The following is a 19,118-nucleotide window of genomic DNA, read 5'->3' on the forward strand; positions in this document are numbered from 1 at the left end:
TGGACAGTATTGAAGTCAGGAGGAGGTATCTCTGCCTGAACAGCAACCAAACGGTCAGATCCGATCAAAAATAACACGATCGGTCGCTCTGGAGTCGCAGTCTCATCTCTCTCCGCTGGCCTGGGGAATGACTTCTGAATGGTTAAGGAAAACCAATTACCTTAGAAGTCAGAACCCTAAGCCCATTCAATTTTGGCATTGGCGCAGATCCGTTGAAGGCATGTCAAAGGCAAGCCCGTTGGCAACCGACTGGAGCTAGGGGGTCAGTTATTATGCCCTAAAATCCTCCTATTCTTCTGATGGCCTTAGACATATCAACTCATCAGGCTGCCGACTAGACCCAATCATCTTGTCGACTCTAAGTAACCTAGATTTACTAATAGCATTCCAGCTCTTGAACCAATTAAACCAACCCCTCCCCTGCCATTGCCCCCACTAGAAGCCCTTCCTACCCCAACCAGTTCAGTCACCTACGTAAATACCAGATCTCTGTTCAAACACCAAACTGAAATATTTCACCTCCTGGATTACGAAATGCTGGATATTCTACTGTTAACTAAAACTTATCTCACTGAGCAATCTTTCCCTGACATTCTAGCTTCTCTTCCAGAACGTTATTGACCAACAACCAAAATAGGTGGAGGAGTAGCAGCAGTAATCAAACATCTTTGGTTCTCTAGTCTTGTTATCTTTTGACATCCCAGCGGTAGATAGTCTTTTGATTAAACTCGACTCTGCAATCTCTTCTTTACCATATGCATTGATGTACAGACTCCCAAGCCATATGCCTCACTTCCCGCAACTTGTTGCGTAACACATTTCTCCTCTAGTAATAGGCTACGCAAAAACACTGCAAATTGGTGACTTAAACTACTGGGCAAATGAGAAACTGTCTGGAAAACCTCTTCAGAACTAACTGACCTGCTCAGTACCCTGAACTTTGAACAACATGTATTCTCACCCACCCATACCAAAGACCACACATTAAACCAGATTTGGCGCACTAATTTTTCCTTATATAGCCTCATGGTCATTTCCTGTGTATAATCTGTCAATAACCGAATTAAATTGTCACTTATCTTCCTGACCCCTTCAAAATCCCCTCCATGTACAGGAATCCTATCCGGAAACTGGGCCAGTGTACTCCTTTTTCGACATATTGCCAATCAATCCACTTAATGCAAATGTTAGCATAGACCGATATGAGGAAGAAATCACTAACTGGTTAACAGAAGCCAGCAAAACGTAGGCAGATTCTTTGTATTTGCCCCCGCATCTAGATCTCCCTCCCACTTGAGATTCGGACTACCCTATTAGATTCAGACAACTTCTAAAAAACATGGCTCTTCAGACAAGCATATGATTAAAACTAGGAGCAGTGTTATGTTTGTTACCTAAGCACCAAGAAACCAACCTGGTGTACGTATGCTATATAAATGCTAGTAACATAACACAACATGATAAGTGATTATTTCTGCACAATAATCTTAAATAGGGTAGAGGTTGTGAGGGGAGGTCCTGGGTTATCATTGGGTGGTTATACATTTTGCATTATCTGTGTTGCTGTTTTTTTTTAGATTTTTTTCTAGGAATATATGGTTATAGCAGCTACCAGAACTGGTGTGAAGGTTTTCAATCTACCCAGTAAAAATAGTATTTTGAGTGCAAGGAGGAATTATAAGAAAAAAGTAGTGTTCTGCCTTTTGCTTTGGATCCATAAAGGGCTAGTGCCCCTAGGCTGCGTACCTCGCCTAACAGAATTGCCTGCTCTGGCTCTGGGTATTGATAAGGGAGTGTAGCTAAGGATCTTTGTGTGTTTTAAGATTTTTATCGGTATGCAGTTTTTGTGTTTAAGTGTGAGAGAGGTTTCCAAGTAGATGTTCTGAACGGGTTTGTCTCCATTCTACAGCTCTTGCTGGAGTCAAGCAGATCAATGAGATCCAACAGGGACATCATATTTTATATTGTTGGTCAAGTATTTTGTTTTTATTTTGATTGAAAGTCACGATTGCAGAAGGCAGGTTTTATGGCCAAGTTTTGTAGGGCACCAGCATTTTTTTCACCAATCAGTTTATAGACCATCTGTGCGAAGATGATGAAATCCACCACATATGCCAGTGCCTGCGATCTCTGTGTAGGCGAATGTTTATTCCTTTTGGAGCTAGTCCAGCACTGGTTTGTAGCTTTTGCTGTGGCTGTAATGTCTGTAAAGAAACGCAACAAATATTTACAACCTTCCTGAATTCCACATGATCTAGTCTTAATTTTTACGTCAGTAGTTCCCATATGGCAAGCCAGAAAAGGTTGGTGCACATGCAGAAAAGAGGTACTGTTTTCCAACATGGAAGGTGGTGATTATACACATGCGTGCCAGTGTGTGTGTGTGTGTGTGTCGTTTTACTTCAGAGCTTGGCAATGACTTCACGTTTGTGGTCTGATTCATTTTATTATGTAGCACCAGGGATACTCAATATGTTAGTTTGTGTTGGAAAGTCGATTAGTAGTAGTATTTCGTAGCGACTTGCCAATAGTAATAAGGCTGCAAGCACAAAAAAAGGATTTATGAAAGGCTCCATATTCCCTTGCTCAACCCTTGGTAGCTCTCAACAAGCAGGCAGGCGTAACGAAGGAGAAAGGTGTGCAAAGCATTCAAATAAACCAATACATTAAATAAGTAAGACTCAAAACACAATAAAAATCTGTCTCCAATTTATAAAAAAAATAGGTTATATTTGTATGAACAAATAGACACCAAAATGACAACAATCCCATGTAGGGAACTGGAGTTATGATTTTTTTAAAGAATAAACACTTTATAGTGCTTAAAAACCTATAGCGCCAAATTGGGAGATCTGGTCGCGCTTGACCGAGACAAAGTCAAAGTTTGAGGCCTACCGTGATGGAGCACTGATCAGATACACTAAGTGGGAGGTTTCGGTCAAAATTTTGCCTACGCACTTAGTTGTTTTTCTGGAGCTTTTTCTCTCAACTTCGAGCAAGACTCCTCTCAAGGCCGGATTTGCGTCAATGTTGGCTTGGTTTTCTGCAAGGCCCCAGTCAAATCCTGGAAGTCTGGAGCTCCAGAGCTTGCAATGCAACACCACAACACCAATCAAGGGGTCTAGAATCTGAGATGGTCCTTGGGGTACTGGGACTACAATTCCCACAATGCACCTGGCCAAATCCTTAAAATTCCACTGGACGCCTTCCAGGATAGGGGCTTCATGGTGGAGATGAGCTCAGTTGGCCTGAAGCATGCAGGGAGTCCATTCCTTAATCCTTCTTGAAGCAAGGCAAATTCCTTAGGGCTGTAATTCTAAGTGTGCAGCAGGTACAGTGCTTCATAGTACAATCCTTTCGGGTGCAGGCCAGGGTTCCAGCAGGTTAATCCTTCTTCTACTTGTAGTTTCAGGCAGCATATCGGAGCTGCTTGGTAACTCCATATTTTGTCGTGTTCCTAAGTGTCAAGCAGAGGGCACCCCCTGACCAATGGGGTGCAGGGTTCCACCCAGGTGTATGACCACTTACTCAAAAATGTGACAATTGCTTGCCCCTGAAAACACAACTTTTTCAAAATCAAATATGGCGGAAGTCTCTCCTTGGAGGTAAGAGCCGGCTAAACTAACCCACTTGCATGGCTTACATTCCCGAACACTTTCCTTCCAGCCCTCTCCCTATCCTAAGTACAGGTGTTCCTGTGTAGCTGGGGGTGCTAGATGTGAGGATGAGCCTGTGCTGTCCTATAGTGTAATTCTACCCTCGAAGGCCAGTTTGGTCACTGCACCCCCAACAGTTTCAGTTATCTTGCCACAGAACAGCTTGGATCAACCTTGTAGAGGCTAGCCAATCGGGAGAGAGCAGCTGGAAGGCTGGATTTTGACTTAAAGGACAAAGTTTAATAACTTATTTTCTGCAATAGTTATTATACATCTAACATTGGCAAGTTGTTAGATTCATCTTAACTGTCATTTTAAGTCATTGAATGACCTTTTTATCTCACTCCTGTCGAAATTTGTACTTAAATAAAATATTCCGATGTTAGCCTATGGAGCTCATTGTTTACAATGGGGAAAACAAAATTGGCAGTTTCTCCGTCACCAGGGCTTATAACACATCTTTTATAATGTCTCTGCTTATAGTGCATAGCACCCTACCCCTGGGGCACCTAAGGGAGACCTTCGGGGTGACTTATAAGGAAGATTACTACTTTGGAAATACCTTTGATTCCAAAGTTGAATTTGCATGCATTTTAATTTTAAAAACCGTATGCAAAGCAGGGCTGCTTTTAAAATGACAGCAAGCAGCACAGCAGTGCACACTCCAGTGCAGAAAATCTACTGGGCCTCTAAACCTCCGTGCTCTATTATATACTAGGAACTTTTAGGTAGTTTGAATTCCCCTTGCCTTATTATATACTAGGGACTTACAGGGATCTGTCATTGCCAATTGTAATTACACCTAACCACCATATATACTTTTAAAGCAGAGAACTGGTCCTGGGTCTGGTAAGCAGAGCTCAAGTCACAATCAGTTACTACCAGTGCCAATCATAAAATGGGGGTGATAGGACCAAAAGGATGGCTTTCTCATAGTTTGCACTTGATAAGTTTATTGTAATTCATGCATATTACCCCTTATAGTAGCTTGTTCGAAGTCTACATTTTAGATTTAATGGCATGCAAGAAACTGTCATGAAAAGTTGACATTGAAGTCCTTGGGCAAGGTGAAGGAGCTAGAGGTGAGGCCTCAAAACACCATCCACCTTCTTTTGTCTCCTCCTCTCACCATCTCCTTGTCTTCCTACCATCATTCTCCACTTTGTGTCTTTCCACTGCCAAATATTCACGTTCACTCCACTTTCACATGTTGACCTCTACGATTCTCTTAGGTAAATATAATGTGTTTACCCATCAACAAATAAAACATATGCTGCTGCAGTGACATTGCAAGTCAGGACACTGCCTTTCTGCATAATCCACTACCTCAATCGAAAACACAGTAATCAGAAGATTCACAATGTACTTAGACCTGACATTCCTTGGCCACTTGGACCTGTTTCTCTGTCCGAAATGGGCATTAAAGTAAACTGGGGGGTGGGGGTTGGGAGGGTGGTAGGGGTAGGCGTAATGATACCATATGAATTCTGAATATACACCAGATGAACTGCCTGATGATGGGGCAGGTGAGTACACTGTCTGCTTACCATGAATATGGATGAAGGAATCACATGCCTGTACAGGAAGTAAGGGAGCTAGGATCTTTATTGGACCTCAGTGGAACCAATCATCTGTTCCCACTTTGTCATATTTTCGAAACCACATGTTCAAATGGGGATGGGATAGCTCTTGGATGAGTAATGGTTGGGGGAGGGGTGGGTGTGGGGAAGAATCAGATGAGAACAGCAGCGACAACGATACTGCGCTTTCTTCAGTAGTTTTGCCATCCCACCAAAACACGAAATCTGCATAAAATCAAACGGAGCTTTTCAAATGGCTATCAACATGCTCATAAATGAGATTGCAATTGATAAGTGTGTTGCATATTAATAATTCTTTTATTTATTTACAGGAAATAGAAATGGAAACAAATTGTATCCCGAACTCCCCAATTATTGGGCAGATGCAGGTATCGTAAATCCGGAAGTATTAAGCAAAATAAATCTGTTAACGCTCATGTATGCATGCGCTCTCATTTGAATGCTCCTCCAATTAGGTCACTTTGACTAAAACTTACTGATGTTAATGCCTGCATATGTCCAAACGTTTCCTCATCTTTCCAGCACAAGAGTCAGAGGTCATTATTTTATCTGTGAGGTCATTTCTTATTTTTAAAATATGCTAATCTCTTTCAAGCCATCCCGCAAATATTGGAAACTGACGCAATAGTAGTAGCTAATTATTTTTCTGTGAAAACTAAACAAGCATTTGCGATGCAAATTGGTCTCGCATTTGTGGGATTTAGAGCTACTGGCGTTGTAAATGACAATCTTTTACCCATCTGTTTTGGTTTGTAGTGGGAGGAAGCAAAAATGAAAGGAGACCAGGAGGAAGGATTGCCTTATGTCATATAACTAGTGCTCATATAAAGCTCTCTAATACATTTGGGTCAAGTATGCGCTATATAAAAACTGCAACCTAAAAAAACAAGGAGGGGGAGGGACCATGCAGACGACGGGAAATATCAAGGACTCCGACGACGGGGAACAAAAACTAGAAATGAGATAAGGAGGTGACTTACAGGACTGTCACAAAACGTGCTCAACGTACCCTGTAACATGAGCTGAAGCAAAAGCACCAAAGAGTGAGCTGAAACATGTAAATATGCAGATGTGAGAGCCTACAAGTAACAGGGCTGGTAGCCATTGGTAGCAACAATACACCAAGAGGCGGTACAAATGGAAGTGATGCACCACTGAAAAACGAGGATTTTTGAAGGGCGCAAAAAGGAACAAATCAAATGATGGGTGTGCTCTTACCCCATACACTAGAAATAGCAGTCTCGCAGAGCAGCGCATGTGCCCTGACTTTAGGCTCGACCCAAAAAACGGGCTCCAAGAGCCATATTTATTTTCTGCCCATGCTGCTGACTTCTTGAGCCATAAAAGACCTAAAGTCAAGCCAGGGTAGGAGTCCTTACCCCTAATGCACGTCTTTGAGACCAGGGTGCAGTGGGGTGAGTGATGCAATGCTCCAACTGATACCAGTGGGACTGGCATCCATGACGCTGGTGTGAGTGAACCTGTGCAGAGGGATAAGAAGTGTTACCAGTGTTTGGAGAAGCTGTTGGTCCATCCACTAAGTAATTAGTTGTCAGGCAATGTATATAGCAGACGAGCCATGCTGTTATATAAGCTGCACAGCACCTAGAAGCCATTCACTGATCTCTACGTGGCATACTATAATTATTGTACTCACTAGACTTTCATTGGGAGACGGGAAGGTACGTAGATTCACACGCAGATCTAGTAGAGGTCCACGTTTTAGTAAATGTTCAAGGCCACCACCCCTAAGACCTGCCAGTCAACCCCTGTATTTTGATCTACCTGACTACTTACTTGCTGACAACAGGTAAGTACTCAGTACTTGTTTATGCTAATTTTTATTGGCTGCTTATCACTGATTATTTTCATGTTGTACTTTCATGGGTTCCATACAGATTTCTTTAAAGACTTGGCCTGAGTGACTGCACATCTATTAGAAGTCATGGGCTGTAGAAAAAAAGCACAGTGTCAATAAGTAAACCGTATTCACATGTTGCTGTTGTGATAAGTACCAGGTCACCTTAGGTACTGGTTAACAAGCCACACAATGTGTGTTTGCACTGTCCGAAGTAAAATAACGCACTCAAGCACACAAGTTATATCATTGGAAGTCCAACTTGTTTCAAGTGATAGGCCGTTGATAAATAATAAATCCAGTCCACTAAAGTTTAACTTCCTTTGCTTCAAAGTCAGGATTACAGAATGAGAGATCCCAAAACAGCACAGCTGTTTCGTCCTCCTGGTCCTTTCAAGGCTAAACAGCATTGAGTAACTATAAGTATTGAAGTCTCCTCACAGCTTCCGATCAATGATGTTGTTTTTTTGCCTGTGTGATAAACCTTTTCCAAAATATCCCAGTCTTGAACAGTTTAAATTCAACCGGACCGAGTTATGAGTGCTGGGAGTTGGGGAAAAACGATTAACATAGTTGACTTATTCCAGTTTATGATGATGCTCGATAGCGTTTTATACAGCGAGAATTCTCTAATGACCACGCTGAGGTTGCGAGCTGGGCCGCAGATGTATAGAGTTACTTCGTCTGCATAAAACGAGATGAGTAGATTGCAATGTGTAAAGTTTAGTCCTCGTTGTGCATGAAGTTGTCTTAGCGCACAGTCCAATGGTTTGGAAGCAGTGACTTACAGTAATTGAGAGAGGAGGCAATCCCTGTCGGGTGCCGCTAGTCAGTGGCATACGGTCGGAGAGAAGGCCTTTCAGCCTGACTCTGGCAGTGTGACCTGTAAATAGTAGCTTTATCCAATGGATATCGATGACTGGAACACCCATTCTATCAAGAATGGTAAAAAGCATGAGCAACTCCAGGGAGTCGAACGCTTTGGTGGCATGGAGGAAGACTGCCATGACATTCAATTGAGGGTTCAGCTGATTATAAGAGCAAAGAGGATGCAGAAATTGTGAGAGGTGGACTAGCCTGCTTCAGAAGGGTCAGGTACTGCAGCAAGAGGAGCAGCCTGTTAGCTAGTGCCTTGGCAAGAATCTTTCTGTCTACATTTAGAAGTGACATTGGGTGGTATGACTTACAGTATGCGGCAGGTTTGCCAGTCTTTAATGAGCATGGATTCCCTAAAGGGTAGTGTGACAGTATGCCCTTTTCCAACACCTCACTATAGACTCTCAGTAGTAGGGGCACAAGCAGCGATTAATTTGTTTTATAAAACACTGCAGGGAAGTCATTGCTTCTGGCAGCATTGCAAGTGGGGAGGCTCGAAATCATGAATGTCATCCAGCGTAAGTGGGTGCAGCTAAGAAATTTCTTCTTTGATTCTCTAGCCATTCCATGATGATACGGTCGAAGTATATGGTGTCTTAGCTAGTGGGACTGATTTTATGTGAGGTCAGTAGAGCAGTGAAGTGTTTTACAAGTGTATATCCTGTGCCTCATAGAGGGTCTGCACTGAGTCGCTTTTTAGCTTAGCTATTGCAAGTGCTGTATGGCGGCCCCACAGCATCCTACTCTGTCCCTCAGCCTCACTGTACGCTCTAGTCAATGGGAATTTGTGTTTCAGTTCTAAATTCACTATAGCGATGGATTCATATGGTTTGATGCAAATCCTAGCCAGTTCCTGGGCAACAGACTCAAGTGTGTCTAGCAGAGTATGCAGGGCCTTACGGACCCGATGTTGTTTTGCAATACATATCCCACGCAAGTAGGCCTTCAAGGGCTTCCCAAGTGGTGCCTAAGGAGTTCACCAATCCCTAATTTGTCTGGAGTACTTTTAGGATTTCGGTCCGCACCTCCTCTTAGAAGGTGTTATTGAGTAAAGGGAGACCGCGAGCACCGGCACCTGGTCTTTTGCTGCTATCCCTGGAGCCCCAAGCACGCCTGCACTTTATTCCCTGTCCCTGGAGGGGTGGTGATGCCATAAGAGGCGCAACCCGGTCCCGCAGCGCGGGAGACCACGAGCAACGGCACCTGTTCTTTTGCTGCTATCCCCGGACCCCCAAGCATGCCTGCACTTTCTTCCCAGCCCCTGGAGGGGCGGTAATACCATAAGAAGTGCTACGCGGTCCCGCAGCGTGAGACGCGTGCGGTGCGTGCCCGGGTTCGGCCCGGGCCAAGACGGGCCTGTCTTAGCCCGACAGAGGCTGGGCTGGGCCACGGTATTAGCATCTGGCTTTAACATCCTTCCAGAGGGTACTGTGACATTCTACTGTGGCATTGTGGTATTGACATTGACTCTACAATAATGAGGCCCAGGATGGTTATATTTTAGTTGCACCCAGAATGGCCTGCTGTTTGACTTCGAGAACAGACACCACAACCAAACCCCTTTCACCCACTGCCTGTGTTTTTCTTAAATCTTGAGCCTTTATATTCGAGTCAATTTCGTATGTGTTCTGACACGAGGCTCTCATTTACCATACCAGTCAGGGGGACTAGTTGAGCTTTCGAAAGCAAAGTGTAATTGACTTGAAAAAAGGTACTTCATCTGCACCGTCCCTTCACCCCCGAAACATTTCATAAATCTTGTAAACCCTAGTTTTAACCATAATCAATCCCTTTTACTTTCATTTAATGTATCATTTTTATCTGAATCAATCCCTTCGCTGGCATTTATTTCCTACACAAAATTAAAATTCACAGAACTTCAATTCACTTTGGAGCACTTGCTCAAGCTCAACTATCTCTGGGGATGCCTATCGGTTGGGTTATTGTTTCTATGAGAAAATGAAAAGAATGATAAAGTACTTTCTGTGGTTCAATGCGTTGTTTAGATGTGATAGTCACTCCAGTCTTTATTTATGAGATGGTTAAAAACACAAACACAACATAACAAATACACCTACTGTTATGTTGGCTTACATCTCTCTTATGTGGGGCTTATGTCACTGGGTTAGAATAGGAACACTGGTAATGTTCTAGGAATAAGAATGTACTGAATATTCCAGGTCAGTTGGGACCTGAAGCTGGTTGTGGATGAGGCGAATAAACTGTACTCCCAACTTACATTGACTTCATCATTTTATTCTTATGAAATATACTACATTTATTTGGCGACGATCCTACCTCAAGAAGCCTCAACACACAGCTATCCTCAACTCTTTCTGCCTCCCCAGCGGCTGCGCTTCAAAAGGAAGGAAGCGAAGTCTTCCCAGCGGCCGATGTCCTCGACTCCACATGAAGGAAGGAAACTCTGTAGAGCGGTGAGGAGTACGGCGGGAGGCTATTTAAATTAAGGAAGGGGTTTCAAGTGAAAATATATGGACATCGCAGCGCGTTAGGCAGAGAGCCGGTAAATGCACTCGCACTGCTCGCGAGTCATCAGTAAACAGCGCGCGTCATGGAAAGGAGCTCGCACTAAACAGCGCGTGTCATTGGAGGACGCTCGCGCCTAACAGCGCGTATCATTGGAAGACGCTCACGCATAACAGCGCGTGTCATTAGAGGCTTTGTGTACGTCACGTGGTGAAAACAAGGAGTTCCACTGCGTTCCAAGACTCGCTGCGCAGCAGAAATAAAGCGCATTCCATTGAGACTCAGAGAGCCCATTGTTTGGGGTCACAAGTAAAAAAAAAGGAATATAAGGAGAGTGAATATTCTAGAAAGGATCTTTGTAAACAAAACCAAAGGAGAATTGAGCTCATAATATGAAATAATTCTTTCTGAAGCTAAAGTTTTCAAAAAAAAAAACAAAAAAAAAAAAAAGAAAGGTTGACACAGTGTGAATATTATAAAAAAAAAAAAAAAAAAGAAGAAGACTAAAATAACAAAGATAATAAACATGCAGAACGTGACCCAGCCAGCATTTTTTTTGATAAGCCCAGGAGAACCAAGTGTGAAATGGCAGAAATGGAAGAAAATTTTCGCAAATTATGAGAGAGTTTGCGGCACGAACTTAAGTGCAGAGAGAAAACATTCTTTATTATTACACTGTTTGGGAGGAGAAGGACAAGATGTATTGGAACATTTACCAGAGCTCACAGCGGCAGAACAAAGGAACCTAAATGAGTATGATATAGCCATAGAACAGTTAGATCGACATTATCTCCCAAGATTGAGCACAATAATGGAGAGATATCATTTTGGGCTAAGAGGACAGAAGAGAGATGAGTCTGTCGAAGACTATGTATCTGCTCTAAGAAAACTGGCTTCTTCGTGTAAATTTGGACAAACATTAGAGGAAAGAATAAGAGATCAATTTGTTTTAAAATGTGCTCATGATAGCATTCGAAAAGAGTTATGGCTAAAAGATGAACCACCCTTAGAGGAAGTACTAGTAATAGCGAAACAAGTGGAACACATGACTAAATGTGTAGATGAACTGAAAAGTGAAAAAGAGAAGATGGTGGAACCTGAGAAGAAATCTGAGCCCAAAGTAGAGGAAGTTGTTTATCAAGTTCAAAAAGAGAGAAAGGAAGACAATGAAAGAAATGATACGGGGATAAATAGATTTAATCCGAGCTTTAATATGTCAAACAGATTTGTTTGTTTCAGATGTGGCAACCCCGGTCATTTAGCAAATTCTTCAAATTGTCCTGCACTGAAATCTATTTGCAATGAGTGTGGGAGGAGGGGTCACTTTTCGAAATGTTGTAAGACAAAAGGTAATAAAAGAGACAATATGTACAAAAAGTGGACACAACCACAAGTAAAGACAGTTACGTTTCAGATTAGTAGTGGGTTATTAGAACATCCCACACACCTGGTTAAGGTAGATGACGCCATGATAGAATTTAAATTTGATTCATGTTCTCAAATCACCATGATAGATGAAGGGTTGTTACACAAAACTTTTGGGAAAAATGTAAAATTGTTTAAGAGTGATATATTACCCTTAGGATATGGCAGTAAACCTATTAAGATTTTAGGTTATTTTATGGCCAGCATGGAATTGGGATGCAGAATTATTCCAGGCAAAATTTATGTTACTAATTTTGGGGATGCTCTAATTAGTTGGAGGGATCAACGTGATTTAGGAGTTACACTTGATCCGAATGCCACACCTCAGGTGAGAATTCATGAGGTAGAAAACCTGTCTGATATGTTTGCAGAAAAGTTTCCCTCTGTGTTTAAAGATAAGTTAGGATGTTTGATTGGATATAAACACTGTATTAAGCTTAAGAAAAATGCAATTCCCACAGTGGCAAAAGTTAGAAGGATACCACTTGCAGAACAAGTAAAGGTACAAGAAGAAATAGAGAAATTGATTACAAATAAAGTAATAGAACCCGTAGAGGCCACAGAATGGTTAGCTCCAATTGTAGTAGCGAAAAAGCCAACTGGAGAGATTCGTTTATGCATTGATCTAAGAGCATTAAACAAAGAGGTTGTGGTAGACAGATTTCCGTTACCCAACATAGATGAAATAGTAGGTACATTAGAGGGAGCAAAGTACTTTACCACATTAGATCTTGCATCTGCCTACCACCAGGTTGAGCTAGATAGTTCTTGTCAAGACCTGACTGCTTTTGTCACTCCAATGGGTACGTTTAAATTCCGAAGAATGCCCTTTGGTTTGATATCGGCTGCTTCGGTGTTTCAGCGTATCATGACACATATACTGAAAGGTCTTCAAGGGGTAAAATGTTACCAGGACGATCTTCTAATATATGGGTCAGACTTACAAGAACACAATGAACGTGTGTGTCATGTTTTGAGAAGATTGACTGATTCTGGTTTGACTCTTAAAAGGGAAAAGTGTAAATTTGGCTTAGAGGAAGTAAACTACCTGGGTCATTGTATCAAGAGCCAAGGGGTGTTTCCAAAATCTGATCTAGTTGCTTCCATTGGTAAAGTTGCTGAACCTGTTAATAGGGAAGAGTTGTTATCCTTTCTTGGGATGGTAGAATTTTATGGGAAATTTATCATACATTTTGCGGACAAGACAAAGAACATGAGGAGGCTCACTGGGAAAAGTGTCACTTTTGTCTGGTCAGAAGACTGTAAAAAGGAATTCGAGAGTATAAAAGAGGAATTGAAGAAAGCTCCGTGTCTACAAGCATTTGTTCCTGGCTTACCAACTTTTATATTCACTGATGCAAGTGATAAAGGCTTAGGAGCAGTGTTAGTGCAAAATAAACATGACCATGACTCTTTAATTGCATGTGCATCCAGGTGTCTTCGTGGTCCTGAATTAAACTACTCGGTAATTGAAAAAGAGTCATTAGCGATATATTGGGCTCTAAAAAAGTTCAAAAATTTAGTTTGGGGAACTAAGTTTGTTGTCAAATCCGATCATAAACCATTAAAGGAAGTTTTTTGTAAGAAGGGGTTGGATTCTATCTCCTCTCGGATTAGAAGATGGATCATATCCCTACAGGAATTTGACTTTGAGGTACAATATTTACCTGGCGTATCTAACAAGGCAGCTGATTGTTTTTCTAGATTAGTAAAAAGTGATGATATAGGGTGTGAAGATGATTATGTTGATGAAGATGATTATCTCAATGTTTGTGAGGTTACAGGGGGTGTAGTAGGTAAAGAAGAGTGGAAAGAAGAATTGTCAAAAGATGAGGAGTTAGTTAAGATAATGTCGTTATTAAAAGACAACAAAAGTCTGGACAAACCTTGGTCCTTAGTTTCTCAGGAGTTATCAATTTCTGATGACATGCTAACTCGTGGGTTGAGGCTTGTACCTCCTTTCTCTTTAAGGAAAAAGTTATTGGCACATGCACATGCTGGACATTTGGGAATAGTAAAGACCAAAGAGATGGTTCGTACCCAGTTTTGGTGGCCAGGAATGGACTTAGAAATAGAACGCATGGTTAGAGAATGTGTTGAATGCTGTGCAAGTGACAAGATCCTAAAAGTCAGGCAAATGCCGATGGTGTGTAGAGAGTTACCCAATCACCCTTGGGATGAAATAGCCATTGATATCTTAGGGCCTCTTCCTGGAGTTGCTGACACTCCCTATCTGATAGTTTTAATTGATTTATATTCACGATGGATTGAGGTTTGTGCTGTTAGTGAGATTACTTCAACCTCTGTCATCAAGTTTTTATCTGAAATATTTGTGAGGGAGAGTTTCCCGAATAGCTTATTATCAGATAACGGTCCACAATTCTGTTCTAGTTTCTTTGAGGATTATCTTAAAAAATGTGGAATAGTACACAAAAAAGCATCTTTATATCACCCTGAAACGAATGGTGCTGTTGAGAGGGTCAATCGCACATTGAAAGAAAGCATACAACTTGCAAGAGCTAGTGGTTTAAGTTGGAAAGATACATTAAGGGAAAGAATAGATGCGTATCGTTGCTCTCCTCACTCAACCACTGGAAAATCTCCCTTTGAGTTATTCAGAGGTAGAGTTCCAAACACGATGTGGTGTCCGGGTTGGATGAACTTAAAGAAAGGGTTTGTGGACAATCATGTTGGTGCTTGGAGAGAGAGAGAATTGGAAAAACAGGCTTGTAGGAAAACATATTTTGACAAAGTTAAGTGTGTTAAATTTCAGGAGATAAAGGTAGGTGACCTTATAAGAATAAAGGCACCTGTAGGGAGAAGGCCTTGGTCAAAATATACCAATGTTAGGCCTGTCATTAAAGTTTTTGGGAATGCCATCAAGACACAAGACGGGAGGATTTGGAATAAGAGTCGTGTGGTAGTTGTTAAATCAAAAAACATTACTCAGTCTGACTCTGATATCAAATCTAATCTCTTTAGTATAAGAAATCCTTCTCGCCCAAGTGTTGACTCTTCTCTCAACACTCGTGTGAGGAGTCAAAGGTTACGCAGTGCTCCAATGTACATGAAGGATTATGTATAAATAATGTTCAATTCTTCTTCTAAGTTACTAACTTTCTTATATCTCTTCTAGGTTCATTATTTATGTTATTGCTTATTGTAAAGAAGGGAGATGTGTTATGTTGGCTTACATCTCTCTTATGTGGGGCTTATGTCACTGGGTTAGAATAGGAACACTGGTAATGTTCTAGGAATAAGAATGTACTGAATATTCCAGGTCAGTTGGGACCTGAAGCTGGTTGTGGATGAGGCGAATAAACTGTACTCCCAACTTACATTGACTTCATCATTTTATTCTTATGAAATATACTACACCTACACTCCAGTTACTGTATTTGGTTGTAGAGGATATAAAATAGTTTGTGTTTTTCGTTGATGGCTGCTGGATCATACAAATGTGTGTCACAGGGTCAGCTATAAGCATTTCACAATGAACGTGGAAATCCCCACACAAAAAGCTGTTCAGTAATCCACGGTCTTTTCCTAATTGGAGAGGGAAACCTAGAGCAGATTATCAGCGTGTAAAAGCTACAAATCAGCTCAAAATAGATGTTGGTTACAGGAGATCCTTAGACGGACGGATAATGTGACATATGCATGGTAAACCCACTGGACATTAAGCATATAAATTTAGTAAACATTGAGAGGAGCCCCGGAAAGTATTTATTTGTGAGGCTTTTATCCCCCCTGCCTGATCTATTTTCTGTGTGTGTGATGCAGACCTTCCTGTCCAAGCTTGAGACTTTTGTTGTCTTTGTAGCTAAATATATACACTCATCTGGTATTTCCCTGTCTATACCATTTATTTTATTGGAATTACATAATGTACTTTAAAGCAAAGCAGGAAATGCCAGACTTGTATTTACAGATTGCTTTATGTCTCGCTAGAGTCATGCAGATGTAGGATTCCAAATGTAATATAAACTCTCGATAAGTTTACAACGAGTGCTGTTGAGAAAAATATATAAATATTGTCCTGTAGGAGTAAAGTTCTTAGAGACCGTTTTATTATTACTGCTTGAGAGGGTAATTCAAACACAGGCTGAAGATACATGTTTTTATTTACTTGGTACTTCACGTTTGGTTTTAATCAATTAGATTGCAGTTAATGCAGTGGATTCTTGTAGCTTTCAAGATGCATAATATTTAATTTTGTTTTAATGTTGCTGCTCTTTAACAGTTTATTTATTATGATTTGGGACTCCAAAGAGTTCCGCATAAAATGAAGAAGATACATCTAAAAAAAAAAAACATCACACTCAATGAAAAGAGATTTTCTGAATTTGTACGGAACTAAATTCATCATATCATCATATATTATATTCTTAAACTGCAACATTTTAAAGATGCAGCAGTTAAAGATGTAGTAAGTGTATTGTAAACGGCTAGTTCCTGTTAAAGTACTTAAGGCATCGACTAGATTTAGTGGCTCACTTTTTTTCAAACATTTTCACATTTGCGACGTATAGTTTGGAGTAGTTTATGCTGCTAAATTGTCCTGAAAAACTTAAGCTCTGTGGGCAAAGCAGAAAGTAGGCTTCAAGAGGGTCTTCAGCAAAAGTGGGTTGGCAGTACTGTGGTTTCCCATGGTCACCACCTTGCAGGCTTCTCTCGAAACTGCCAGCAGGCTTCCAAGGCTTGGCAGAAACAGGTTGTCTTCCCAAGAGGTTATACACAGTCTGACTTTTCGTACACTGCTGCTAGTGTAATGCAGGCAGGTAATCTATTCCAACCTTTTCTGCTCTTCTTGCTTCTATGTGTACAACTATCAAGACTCCTCTTCATCTTCTCCACCTATGTGTCCTCTCAGGATGTCCCGGACATTGCACTGCATTGCTGAATCTCCAGCACTGGTGGTCCAGGTGCCATCTTTGATGCCAGAACCAGTTTCGAAGTCCCTCATGGAGACCAAGGATATCCTCATGCAATCTATGAGGCAGTTGCAGAGGCTAGTAGAGGAATACCAGGATAAGGAGGAATCTCATCACAGGCCTTTGCATGCAGACTAGTATTTCAACAGGATGGAGGACACTTTTGGGTCACACTCTCACCAAATTAGGTTCTTCAAAATGCTAGTAGGCATATTAGAGTGCTCTTCTGTGCCTCAATCGGAGGAGGTTGCCTCTTTTACCTGACAAAGGTGGTGATAGTTTTTGAGCTTTGTCTTCCCACATGGGAATAAAAGGCTCCTCTTATACAGATTCTCCAGCCTGACGTGCCAGCTTAAGAGCAATTGCTTCCAATTAATGAGGTACTGATGGTGCTTGGGACAAACCATCTTAAGGTCAGTAGTCTGGTACTGGGAGATCCCACATTTCTGTCTGCTCACCTCTTCCCTGACAGCTTCAATTTGCAGGCCTAATCCTTTTCTAAGTGGAGTCCATGTTCCTTTCCCACGCTTCACTAGACCAGGAGACACAGTGGGTAGGGGTCACACAGAAAAAGGTTTTCTTGGCGAGTCTTGTTCTCCAGTGCACCAATGTGACCTGTTGTTGGCAAGGTTCTGTAATGCACTTGAGAGATGCCACAGATGGCCATTCCCACCTTTCGCACCATCCTCCGGATCACTTTGCTGAGCTCTTTCAGGATGGGCAGATTGGGGAGAATCTGATCGTATTATACCTGGACATGAGGGACTCTATGTCTTGGATGATGTCTTCAGCAGTCACCATCCACAGTCATGCCTGGACTCATTCTACAGGCTTTTCAGGGGATGTCTAGCCAAAGTTGATGGAGATGCCTCTTGATAGCTCCCACCAGTTTGGCCAGAAAGCTGGCTCAGCCCTAGAGAATTTTAAGCAGGAATGGGACTGCAGCTCATTCTCTGGGTTTGGCCACCCAAGCCCGCCAGTTCTAATGGCAGTGTCATACGTTTTGCGGCTCTTCCAGGAGCATGCCATTTCAACAATGTCATCCCCTCCATCCAGACCAACTGCAACCAAAATAATTGTTCTGGTAGTACAGACGTCTTGGTGGATCTAGCCATCGATATGGCTAGCACCAGCCTTCCTCCTGCTGTTCTTCCCTTGCCTAGCCAGCTAAACTAGCCTATGTTGCTGTAAACAAAAGTATTTCCCTTTGATCAGTGGAATTGGGAAATATATGATAACTTTTACATGAATTACTATTTGTGGGATACATATAAAATAGTGAAAGTAGATGCTGTGTGCAAAAATAACAAGACGGTTACTACAAAAAATGATTTTTGAGTGCCTGATTCATGAACTGACATTTTTTTAACTAAATGTGTGGAGCTGTACCCATGCAAAGTAATAGGGAGTTGGCTTTTGTTGTTGAAGCTCTTTTGTTGTGCCCAACAATAGTAGCAGGCCTCGTCCCATTCTTGAGCTTCAGGTCTTGAATACTTTTACTCAAGGAGAAACACACAATGCTTTCTCTTGATCCAATCCTTAGCTTTTTAATTGGGAGAATTGATGATGTCACTCAATATGGAGGATTGTAAGTTTGACATACTGATCCTGCAGTCAAACTAGAGTTCCCTGTGTTTTGCGATGATTCCACCAAATACCAGTTTGATGTCCTGATTGGGATAACTTTGGCACCTCTAGTCTTTACCGAGGTGATAGATGGAGATATACCTATTCCTGTACCTCAACCATTGACTGCTGAAAGCAAAGTCCGTACAGTTTGTGTCTGACCACCTGAGTGCTATGGATTTTTCATCAATGTGCCCAAGTTGCACCTAGAGCCATCACAAGGCCTCCTTTTCATTTGAGCTGTGTTGGACTTAACTTCTCTCACAGCCATCCTGCCTTCCTAGAGGATTCAGAACATTCACAATATGATCACAATATTACCTTTGCTGTGGGAGGTCTTTGTCCAACCATGACAGACCTTCACCTCCTGGTACCCGTGGCTTCCTGCTGCTCATTCAGAGCTGCTGTTACATGCATGCCCTTCCTTAAAACAGTTTCCACCCCCATTGGGCTCAACATTAGGGACCCACTATTGGACAATGCCAATCCAATTTCTCTTTAGGATGCAAAATATCTTCAGTGATGGTCAGAGATGAGGAGTCTTGTGGATGAGACTGCTGGCTTCCACCAGCAGTGACCACACTGCTGACAGATGCATCCGATCTGGGAAGGGGTGCACGCTTGGAGGACTTGGAGACCGGAGGAACAGAGGTAT

The 19,118-nt window shown here is 41.8% G+C and overlaps 1 protein-coding gene across 3 annotated transcripts in view; it reads left to right on the forward strand.

Moving 5' to 3' along the window:
- Positions 1-19,118, forward strand: part of SH3YL1 (SH3 and SYLF domain containing 1) — an 898,181-nt gene that overhangs the window by 561,260 nt on the left and 317,803 nt on the right. For all 3 annotated transcript variants that reach the window (XM_078647885.1, XM_078647883.1, XM_078647884.1), the window contains exon 9: positions 5,569-5,625. In XM_078647885.1, coding sequence (XP_078504011.1) covers positions 5,569-5,625 — 57 coding nt within the window. The remainder of the gene's footprint in view (positions 1-5,568; positions 5,626-19,118) is intronic.

This window comes from Lissotriton helveticus, chromosome 6 (genome assembly GCF_964261635.1).
Source record: "Lissotriton helveticus chromosome 6, aLisHel1.1, whole genome shotgun sequence".
Lineage (NCBI taxonomy): Eukaryota > Metazoa > Chordata > Amphibia > Caudata > Salamandridae > Lissotriton > Lissotriton helveticus.